The sequence below is a fragment of the Python bivittatus genome, unplaced genomic scaffold (assembly GCF_059951505.1).
Source record: "Python bivittatus isolate LINGU-HERP-01145 unplaced genomic scaffold, Pbiv_v1 ctg000610_np1212, whole genome shotgun sequence".
NCBI lineage: Eukaryota > Metazoa > Chordata > Lepidosauria > Squamata > Pythonidae > Python > Python bivittatus.
Window position 1 is genome coordinate 28,984,520 of NW_028277088.1, and position 12,168 is coordinate 28,996,687.

A 12,168-nucleotide genomic window follows, 5' to 3' on the forward strand; every position below is an offset into this window, starting at 1 on the left:
GGTATTATTTCCACCACTCCTCTCCTTGGTTTTCAATTTCTGTCACATCTGTCAATCAGACACAACCAGTGAGCATGGCTCTCAAATCTCAGATTTTTCCCTGAGCCTGATAACACTTTGTGTGGATTGTGTCATTTTGTCACATAATAATCATTCAAAAATTAAAAATGTAATACTGTATTTTCTAATTGGAGGAAAAAGGTTTTTTCTTCAATCCCTCACATATAAACTGGGGGCCACAGTCTTATATTTCCTGAGAAGAACAGAACACAATGATGTGTGAATGGGCTAAAGCACAAATGTAGATATGCTTCTAAAAAGCATGGATGGCTTTGAAAATTAGCCTAAAGATCAGCTGTTGCCTGGGAGGGCTATTTGTTGATGAATTTAACTGTCTTGTAATGCATGAATAGGGATTCTCTCTCTTTTCTTTGCTTTACAACCTTTTCTTTTACATCTTATCTCTCTTCAGTTTTGCTTTTTCCTTTTCTTTTCCTTTTTTTAAAATACTGTATAATTTTTATTAAGAATTTTAATTACAATAGTGAAAACTAATTACAAATTAAACTTAGAGAAAGAGCTTCTTTTCTTTCCTAATATACTTATGTCTTTCTCTTAAACCATCTGCATCCATTTCTTCCCTCTTCCTTTTTTTCTTTCTGGAAGGAAAGGGAAAGAGATGCATTCATATATAACATGCTTCTGAGAGTAGTATGCATGTGTGAGAGAATGGTTATTATATATAGATGAGGATCAATTAGTTTTATAAATGGGATGCCATATTTATAATTAATTTTGATCATTTGTATTAATCTAAATAATATAAAGTCATTATCTTTTTCCTGAACCTGCCTTTTTCTGGAGTGTGCTTCTGGTACACGTATGTGTACACACACACACACGTCACACATATAGACATTTATTACTCAGGTGGGTAAAATCTCTGGGATTGGCTTCAGCTGAAGTCAGCAACCCTAGACACACAAAGCAGGGTAAAGTAGGTATTGGACTGGATTTGGGGCTGTGCTTTCTTTTTCTTGTCTATGGTATATGATCATTCTATTTACAGTCAGAAACCAACTTTTTTTACCCTATCTAGTCTTCATTTGTGGCTGGGAGACTCTTCATAAATTCAACATTGTTGAATTAATGCACCTGAAACTTTTTTTAAAGGCATTTAGAACTAGGAATTTAAAGTAAGAAGTACATTCGATTGAATAGTGTCACAAATCTCAAAGCATTATTCTGTTCCAAATTACACTGATCCTTATTTTGATAATACAGGTTTTTTTTTTTTACTGTTTATTGTTTCTCATACTTTTATGGTACAGTTTTAGAAAGCAGTGATGTCTATATTACAAGCAACTATACCTTGCCCATAGTTAGGATAAGAACTACCATGCCATATTAAAAAGCAGGACTTCAAAACTGCTCACAATGTTCATGAGTCAGAAAGAGCATACTGAAACTGTAATTAATGGAACTGTATTCAGTGGACTTTTGATGCAATGGACCAAATTTCTGCCTGGATATCTCCCTGAGAAAACAAACAAGGCTGTTGGATATAAAGTAGTCTGAATGAAGCAGTTAAATTCATGTTAATTTTACCTCAATTTTACGACGTATGTGGTAATATATATCATTTATATAACAACGTCATGATGCAAATTATATACACCTATATTTAATGTAAATAGAGTAACAGATCCCAAATAGTCTGTTGAAATAAGGTTTCACTGTATTATCAAGACATGCAGGTAGTGCTCAACTTATGACCATTTGTTTAATGACTGTTTGAAGTTACAACAGCACTGAAAAAAGTGACTTATGACTGGTCCTTGCACTTACAACCATTGCAGCATCCCTGCAGTCACATGATTAAAATTTGGGCACTTGGCAACTGGCATGTATTTATGACGGTTGCAACATCCCAGGGTCACATGATCACCATTTATGACCTTCCCAGGGGGCTTCTAACAAGCAAAGTCAATGGGGAAAGCCAGATTCGCTTAACGACCATGTGCTTAATGACTGCAGTAGAAAGGTTATAAAATTGGGCATGACTCATTTAATGACCACACTGCTTAGTGATGGAAATTCTGGTCCCAACTGTGGTCGTAAGTCAAGGACTACCTGAACTACTTTTGATAAGCAATTCTGCTAACTAAATGTGAAAGGTATGGAGCGTGATCATAACAATCATTCAAGTAATCAGTTTAATTTACACATTGAAAAAGCATAATAAAGGGAAATATTTTACATAGAAAATAATTGTTTCCTAGCAGACAAAACATGTACAGTATTGGAAGGATATTTTGCTGGGAAAAGGAAAACTGGGTGATTAATAAAGATCATACCCAGTCATATAATGCTGATATCAATGATTACACCAAATAAAATAAGACTTTACTCCATTATCTTGTAAATATGCACACAGCTTCCTATACTTTAACTCTTCAGAGACAAGCTAAATAGCAAGTTCTTAAAATATGAAAATCAAAATTCTGTAAATATTAACATATGAATCCTACTGAGCTCTAGGAAGTTTCCTCTCAGAAATGCACGCATAGGAGTGCAGCCCTCAAGATTTTCAACCCCAATCTAATAGCAAACTATGAAAAAAATAACTCTCACAAAATAAAACTCCTGAACTGGAAATTACCAAACAATTTTGAATGAAGTTTTTTGGCCCACAGAAACACTTAAAATTCTTTTAACTTTTGTTTTGTTACTAAAAGTTCTCTTGTAGTATGCAAAAAGTAATTAGGAAAATGTACAGATTTAAGCTGTTTTCTACTATAAAGAAGATCAGTAGTACAAGAGTATCTGACTTTCAACTATTTAACAATAACATCAGAAAGCCTCCTCTACTTCACCCTGCCAACCTCTAAAGATAAGTTTTTAGAGTCCCTGATCTGTAACAGTTCTGTACTAAACATTTAATTTGCATATGCATGGTATTCTAATATATTCTACAGAATACATTAGATAAATGGCCCTGTGCCCTGACCACTATTCTGCAGTGGACATGCAAGTGCTGTCATAAAAGCAAACAAAGCAGATGGCACAAACATGAAATCTATCCAAACCTGCATTTATAAGTTTCTGTTGGTAGTATCTAAAATGAAACATTTTAATTTGCAAAAATAGAATTAAGCCAATAAAGTTCTGAATCATACTATAATGTAACGTCATCAAATCTATTATCAGGCTGCATGAAAGAAACAAACAATGAATATGAACTTATAAAAAGAGCAGCTCTGATGCATTTATAATTTTTAAAATTATACTCTGATACATTTATAATTGCTTTGATTTTTTCCTTTTGGATTTTGGTTTCTTATCACCTATTTAGATTTTTTTCTTTACCTTTTATTAAAGAAGTGCATTCAGTTCTAACATCACAAACTTAGTCTTTCTTTTTCTATCAGGTTTAAACTTGTCCTCTTAGTATTTCATGTCACAACTTGAACATGAATATAAACATTGTAACATACTCTAAATGCTATTAACAATGAACATCTCAAGACATTTTAAATCCAGTGACCTCTTAAAAAAGAATATATTGTGTATTACATTTAACAGAGATGGCTATCAAGTGGCTCACATCTTTTACACCCTAATTCCAGTACCTGAATCTTTGCTGGCAGTACTGGCAGAACATTTTTTTTAATTAGGTGTAACAGCTAATAACACACACAATTATAACCACATATTTCCTATTTACCAAATAAGGCTCTAGATGAAGCCCCACATTAACAACTATTTCATTAATGCTAAAATGAATGTTTAGTTAAATTTATGCAGCAGCAGAATTGTGAATGCAGAGCCTTTCTTTATGATCTCATAGATACAACAGCTATTGCTTATGCTGTTCACAAACAATTGTTCCAATCAACACTGGCAACTGGTATGAAATTCATCATACATCCATTCAATAATCATATTTCTCTGCATCATTATGAACATTTCAACAGTCATGACTTGGCCACAATGAGATCCTATGGTGTGCAATAATTTGTTCCCTAATAAAGGATAAAACAGAAGATGTTGTAAAGGCTGCCACTCACTAAATAAGTAAATCTCTTGTTCAGTGAAATACCCCAATTTAACCAAGTGGATTCTTGATCTATTGACCTGGTTACAAACAGTAGAAATGATGCATTCCTCCTCTATTTCAGTAGAAAACTGCTCTTTCACATTTAATCTCTGTGAGGTTTCTTCATTATGTCTGCTATAGTTCCTCTCCAACAGAATTCTTCAAGAGAAGTGTTCTCACAATGTGTGTCTGTGTGTTTATGAAGCATGTATCTTCATATCATCAAGGTATCTCTGCCTTTTTTCAGGCTCACGTGACTGCTTTCTAAACTGGTCCTAGCTATTGCCACATGTAAAGCAGTATCAAACCTGAGAAAAAACAGAGCTGTTTTAGCTAATTTAAAAAAGGTGTTTAACATGCAATCTTATACATTGTGAAGCACCTCTAATTCTACAGCACAAGTATTAATTATTTCATTGACAATTTGTGTGATCTAAAAATCAACTTCACTTTGTGATGCAGTTATATAGAGGATGTATAGCATCCTCCAATTGTCATTTTCTGTCATTTCGATTGGATACAGTTCTCTAGAGGAGCTATTCCAGTATACAGTAAATATAAAATTTAATGGGTTTTAAGCAACCTGTGACAATTTGGCAGCTGTTGTTCAAAGAAGAAAAAAAATCAATTTTTCTTCTGTCTGTGAGAAGAATGTCTCCACACCTAGCCATACTTATTCAAAACTAGGTTAACAAAGGGCTAAAGAAGAGCAAATGGTTGTTGTGTGAGTTCCCTAATGAAAGTTAGTGTTTCAGACACTGTTTTTCAATTTCTCTATGCGTTTTAAATTAAAGTTCATTATCTAGGGTCACTCCAAGATACAGCAGGTTTTTACTGTGATTTAACCAAGTTCCATTCCAGCTGACGTCTGTATCTTGCTTGCAAAAATGAATGAAACTGAGTTTTACTTGTACAAAAGTAATGTGGTTAGTCTCTTTTTAATCTGAATAAATTCCCTTGCTTACATTCCATATCAGTTCAGATTATTATTATTATTTTGTATTTGAATGAATTGGTGAATAATTCATAAAAATGTCATAAGGAAGGGAGCTGGCACTCTCTTCATAAGTAAGCCATTCAGGTGGAAATGCTATCAGCTGCATTTGCCTTCAAGCTAGACATAGAAGCGGCAACTTTCAACAAATGTCTAGATCAGTGTTTCTCAGAGTATGAGGGGTCCTCTCAGGGGTCCGTGAAATCAAAATTGTTTGACAGCCTATGTTGAAAAATAATACAATACAGTATTAAAATCTCATCAAACAATTGTGAGAAGTGGTAGTGGCAGCAAATGCATCAATTTAAATTTTTAATATGGTAAATATTAATAGATGTAACCCATACAAGCACAAGTTTTTTTGGGGTCCTCCATAATTTTTAAAAGTTAGGAATCCTGGAAGGAACAGTTTAAGAAACACTGGTCTTGATTATTTATATTAGCTTCAAAACTTGTTTCAGATTATATACCTACCATAACATGAAATGATTAACTGTGTAGCATGCCTCCAGGAAGATTGATAAACACTCTGCCTGTGATTTGGGAAACTCTGAAAACCATCTTCAACATATTGGGTGAGGTTCAGTATTTGGACTGTATAAGGTTTTCCTGGTTGAAAGCAATTCTCCTTGGTCAAGTATGAGTTATTTATTCTCTAAGGGTGAAAGGTGTTTCAGAATTATGTACTCAAGTTGTATAGACGGAATAGGAGGGAGACTGAACATTTTTATATCACTGGTTTCAGCAGTGATAAATACATGACTATCTCCATGTTTTAATCTGCCTTTACAGTATCCAGTTCCAGGAGCCATTTCCTAGTGCCCAGCCCAAAGTGTTTCATTTGCTCAAGCTGAATGTCATCAAGATCTGCAGTTGTACCAGATTTCATTTTCCATCTCCACCACTGTAAAACAGTCTCTAGAATACAGGTAGTCTTCAAGTTATGTCAGCAATTGGGAGCAGAATTTCTGTCACTAAGCGATGCGGTCATAAAGTGTGATGTTACATGGCTGCATCGCTTAGTGACAGAAATCCCTGCAGTCCCGTTGCTGTTGTTAAGTGATGATGGTGGGTCGTTAAGCAAGCACATCCTTGCAACTTCCTGCCAGCTTCCAACAACCAAAGTCAGTAGGGAAGCCAGCAGGAAGTTGCGAGTCTCAGGCAGCTTGCAAGTCCCAGGTGACTACTGCCAGGTGGGAGACAGAATGAGAGGGTGCATGGGTGGTTGGGAGGCACAGCATAAGTGCAGTGGGGCTTGGGGAGCATGCGTGAGTGGATGGGGAGACACAGTGCGAGCACAGAAAGCCTTGGGGAGGGTGTGCAAGTGGTGGGGAGGGGCGGCGTGAGTGCAGCGGGGCTTGGGTGGCTGCTGCTAGATGGGAGAGTGCAGTGGCTGGGGAGGCATGGTGCAAGTGCAGCAAGGCTCAGGGAGGGTGTGCAAGTGGCAGGGAAAGCACAGTGTGAGGGCAACAAGGCTTGGGATGCCTGCTGCCCGGTGGGGGAGGGTGCATGAGTGGCCAGGGAGTGTGTGCAAGGGTGTGCGGGTGGCCATAAAGGCATGGAATGGCAGGAGTGCAGAGGGGCTGTGGGAAGATGCACAGGTGGGAGAGACTTACCCAAGCAACTTGTGACCTTCTCTGCCAGCTTCCCCATTGACTTTGCTTGTGGGAAGCCAGCAGGGAAGGTCACAGATCACGATCACATAACCACAGAACACTGCAACTGTTCTAAGTACAAACCGGCTGCCAAGTGCCCAGATTGCAATCTCATGAACACGGGGGTGCTGGGACCGCTGGAACTTCGAGGACCAGTCATAACCACCACTCATTCAGTGCCATCACAACATCAAATGGTCACTGAAAGAGTGGTCATTACCCAAGGACTACCTGTACTCATGTTCTTAATGCTCCTACTATTTCATTTCTTCCTTATAATTTTTTTGGTAATTTACTGTTTAGAAGCAAGTGGAGCGCTGCTTATTGGCTGCTATATGTTGGTGCTTTTCCATCCTGCTTTGATATTGTTCAATTTCCCAATTGCGTTCTAAATTTTCTTGCTATTGTGGACCAGCTTTATCTTTCAGTAAATTCCTGCCAACTTCTATGTAATTCTTTAACTGAGGAGTTTCAATTCTATGTAATTCTTTAACTGAGGAGTTCAATTTTTGAACTGTGGCTTCTGTGGAAGATACTCTAAGGACAAGATATTTTAACCAGGATATAATGAGGTTTAAACTAGATAATGCATCAGATTCTTTCAGAATATATGATTCTTACTTTAAAATAAAGTTATGGGGCAGGCAACTTCATGATTTCATTTATAAGGATTTTTTTGTTTGGTACTACAAAAAATTAAATTTACATGTCATAATATTTAATTGAATAATTTCTAACTTATAAATCAATGCTATGACATTACGGCAACAGTAACTGTTTTAATGTTACATTTAACTGGTGAACTATATGGCCTCAACTAATAAGTTTTCAAAAATGCTATAACTCGTTTAAAATATGACAAGTACTACTATACATCTAAACTTCTTCCGAAAGATTTTAAATTCTAACACATTTGCAATTAGAACGGTGGGGAAGAACATTTAATATCATTGCCGTTTTCTGCTACCATTGCTTCCTTAGATAACAGTTAAGGGAGCCCATAGCAAACCAACTATCCTGGTGAACTACTGATAGTTGAGACCTGATTTCTATTTAAACTAGGTTGCTATGCCCAACTTACCCTCCACCCACTGAAATGAAGCAAGATGATTTTAAGAGTAAAGCTGCAGTTACTTGTTTCTGTCACATTCAAAAATCTACAGGATATAAATATAAAACTGAAAATGCACATTAGAAAATTATTCCTCCTGGATGTAGTATGTCTTTCTTTTAAATACACAATAACTGCGCTTTAAGATACTGCGAACTTGCATATATAATGTATTCTAATATCAAAGAAAAGCTACTCATACGTAGATTTTTTTATTATTCTGAAATTAAATTACATTGAATCTCTATGCAATAAACTACAAGGCTAATGCAGAATTTGGTGTGCCACTGCTGCTTTTAATTCTCATTTTAACAGAAAGCGATACACAATAATTAGCCAAGTGTTTGATATGCAAGATATCTCCACTTCTTTGCTGGTAGAAATCCAATAGCACTACATTGTACCTTTAATTGCAGAAAGTGCATATCTAAATAAGACCAAAGAGACAGATCAAAAGAGAAAATTCCAATTTATCTCACATGTAATATGCAATAAAAAGAGATGCTTTAAAACTCTGGGAAAAATACATTTTCTTAAGGGATAAATAAACCTTTTCAAGTAGTATTTCATTAATTGTTATAAAACATGAGTATAATTTCAAATTCTTATTGGAACAAATAAATATTAACTAATCACTACATGAATGGTAAATCTGTATTTTGTCATATACCCCACATAAACTTAAGTATGCTTTTGCTTCAAGTTTACTAAGTATGCTTATTTCTCATTCTTTGAAATGTTAAAATAGTATTTAAAACCCCTATATGATTGTTGCATGCTTACTATAACAATGAAGACAAAGGAAATTGAACATTCTAAATTAGTTCTACATAAATTAGTAATATTACTGACTTGAGATCAGTTTTCCTCTCTCAACCAATCTACCTCACAGGGATGCTGCTATGGGGAAAAATAAGAGGGAGCACTACATATGCCCCAGTGGCATACATAAGGGCTCAAGATAGAAGCAGCCATGCAACTGAAGCTCTGTCCTTTGGTAACTGTCTTAATATTGCATACACGTACAAAGTGACATGAACTGGATTGCACTGTCATGACCGCTATCTTAACCTTTTTGATCCCACCACTAACATAGCTTGTAGGCCACCCTGAGTTCCTGAGCAAATGGTAAATGTAATAATGTTGTAATAAATAAATAAATAAATAAATAAATAAATAAATAAATAACTTGTAAGTTGTTTTTTTTTTACATTAGGACAAAGCCTGATTACAATGCATCCATTTTACTGAAGGGGAAAAAAAGGAATTTCCAAATTACATTGGCAGTGAAGCAACAAATCATTTGTTTCCTTGCATCAGAAAAGTAACTTATGAATAAGCTCTTTCTTTCTCTGGGAGGTCAAACAGATTTACTGATGAGAGGTGTACATGTTTTGAAATAAATAATTTTCAGGTTACAAAGCATTTCAGGTAAATATCTGACAAAACCTCAGCCAGAATTCCACAAAAATGCAACTAATGACAAAGTAACCAACCACATTTTTTACAGAAAGGTGCACGAACAAAACTATGTGGTCAGATAATGTCCAGTTCAATGTGTCATGAAAATTCAGACAATTGGGTTGAGTAAACTATGGTTAAGTTATCCATGGATAAGTATGCATTGCAAAGACAGCTAAAGAAGGCAGTACTAATGACCTGGCAGGATAAGACAGCTTACTTATCCAACAGGTATCATATATACACTACCTTTAGGATTATGCCAATATGAAGTAACTGAACTACAACAGTGGTAATCACCAGGTTTCTACTACAGTATTATGCAGAAGTACCAAAAATCAAATAAGCACAACAGCTTGACTCATTCAACAGCACAGAATTAGAATTCTCAGAAAACAATTCTGTATAACCCAAAAGCCCACATACCTTTGTTAACTTACATGCTACAACACCATGTTGCTACACTTTACCCTATGATAAGACAGTAAGCAACCTTTGCAACAAAAGCATACTTCAGTGCTGGATTTCAACCAAGAAGTGAGCACAGAAGCACTATAAAGTCAAAGTCTTCTAGACTGGCTGAAAAAGTAGCAGACACCTGAGAACAGTGCCAATGCTGTGCCTGCTCTTTTTTTAAAATGTCACTTTCACGTCATCTCCAAATAATTTTCCTACTCCTATTTGCACTAATAACGACTGTAAAAAACATCAGCTCACTCGGCCCTTGCTTTGGAAAATAAACTGCACCATCACATGAGAGAAACTGAGGCAGACAAGGAAAAACACTTGACAGGATGCAATGAGGCACTGGGAGCTAAAACCAGGCGTTGGGATCGTCTCAACTGATGACACAAAGCAACCTCAATGCTGGGTTAACTGGGGCAAAGAGGGGAGAGGAAAGGGACCCGTGCTATTCACGTAAAAACAAGCTCGGAAGCAAACTCCTTCCCAACAGAGGCCTAGCAGAGAACAGTTCTCTTCAGCAGGCATTATTAGCCTAATCACCCTGACATCAGGGTGCCAAAGAATCAGAAGCCAAAGAAACCCTCGGCCTCTTTGCTAAGCGGAGGGGAAAATCCCTCGCCGGCTTCCGAAGCGGCAGCCCCGAAGGAACACCCAGACCACAGCGCGAGATAAAACTCACCCGAGGCCAATCGATCCCAGAAGAGCGATGCGGCGCTCTGATAGGGAGCAGGAAAGTGGGCCTAGAGAGTCCAAGGCCGAGAGACTGGGTGAAAGAAAGTCCTCAAAAAGCGGGAGAGCCCCAGAAAAGGAGGAAAATAAGGCACAAACGCCGCCACGGCGGACCCCACCAACCTCCTCTCCCTTTCCCAATCCGCCCCCTTTGCCGCCGCCGCCGAATTCTTACCTCAGTTAACATCATTACTCGCGGTGGGAGCCTACGGCTCTAGCCCCGCCGCATGGTGCGTTTGTCCCCCGCCGCAGCCCACCGCACACTGTTAAGGAAGCGACCCCGGCTACTCTCAGCCTCCTCAGCGGTCCCTCCGTAGCGCCAGCCCCATTCCAGCCGCCGCCGCCGCCGCTCGCTCAAGAGGGGCGGCCATCTTGGCTACGTGAGACGCCGCCGCCGCTTTCCCCGGCGCAGCCGCCCATTGGGGCAGGGAGTCGCGAGGCAGGCCTCTCCCCTGGCCGTGCTCCCTAGGCTGGCGCAGGTTCTCTCGCGCTGAGGCAAGCAGAGGACCGACGCAAACCCGCTCGCCCGGTCTGCTCTTCCCAGGACGGGGCTTTGGGCTTGCGGAGCAAGTGTGGGCGTGGGTGAGAGGAGGAGGGCTGAGCCCGGGTTGGTGCAGACTGTGGGAGATCCGGGTTTAAATTCGTCCTTGTGGAGACCGGGAGGGTATCTGCCTAATGTCCCTTACACGGATGCAGGAATAAAGAGGGGGGCGGGGGAGGAGACGTTTCAGAGTACTTCTGATCCCGAAGAGTAGAGACTTTAATCATTAAACGTTAATGGAAGGATTAGGCTAGCAAAAGAGAACACGAAAAGAGGAACTGCAACCAGCTGGAGGCACAAACATGCTGATTTCGCCTCCCCTCTAAGTGTTATCCATCGGTCCTTCAGCTGACAAAACTACCAGGGTGAAGTGGGCTGCCCCACTGCCAAACCCAGTCCTGCCATGGACTGACCCTCCCAAGTGGTGGTGTCTTTATTATGGTGTTCGTGATAGAGAATGGGATCGGGGTTTTCCCCTGCCTTTATTTCCCCTTCTTTCTGCCAAAAGCCACCAGCTGCAGGAAAATATCCCCATCCAGCTCATTAATAGGGGCTGGAGAAAGGGCAAGCTTTGAAAGATTGGAAAGCTGGGGTCTTTGGCCATCAAGACTTACTCTGGCTTTGTGCAGGTATTTTTAAGCAGAAGCACTTTTAATGAGAAGTTGGGCCATTTGGGAACCTGTTGTGGTCTTCCCATAGGAACTGAATGTGGATTTGGTGCTCTTGCAGAAAACGAAATCCCTGTTTAAAAGCAGGCCACATAACTGCGGAGTGCTGTGTGATGTAAAGGTGTTGAAGATTCTCAGTCATCCAGGTGGAATTATCTGGACTTCTTTGTGATTCTTTCTTCTGTGTGATGTAAACATAGCCCTGGTCTGTCACACCTCGAACCAAATGCATCATTTCTAGGATTGCATGGCAATTGCAAAAGGCCACCACTACTTTAATGATTTTTACACAAGAACTACATTTGTGACACTTTCTGCTCTAAAGCATCTTTTTGCCTTTGTATCCAAAGGGCTGTAGAGCCGTATTATTTAAACTAAATTTGCCTTTAAATGCCTATACTCCCAATTTGGTGTCATCCTTTAGGTGGTTTTAGATATTTCTTCG

General features: G+C 38.8%; 1 protein-coding gene across 4 annotated transcripts in view; it reads right to left on the bottom strand.

The window, feature by feature from the left end:
- SNX13 (sorting nexin 13) overlaps positions 1-11,106 on the bottom strand; it is an 84,267-nt gene extending 73,161 nt beyond the window's left edge. For 3 of the 4 annotated variants that reach the window (XM_007437974.4, XM_007437973.4, XM_088150670.1), the window contains exon 1: positions 10,690-11,105. In XM_007437974.4, coding sequence (XP_007438036.1) covers positions 10,690-10,704 — 15 coding nt within the window. In that variant the 5' untranslated portion in view covers positions 10,705-11,105. Of the gene's footprint in view, positions 1-10,689 lie in introns of all 4 variants that reach the window. The other variant, XM_015889798.3, reaches the window with a different exon arrangement.
- Between the last annotated feature and the right edge of the window lie 1,062 nt (positions 11,107-12,168).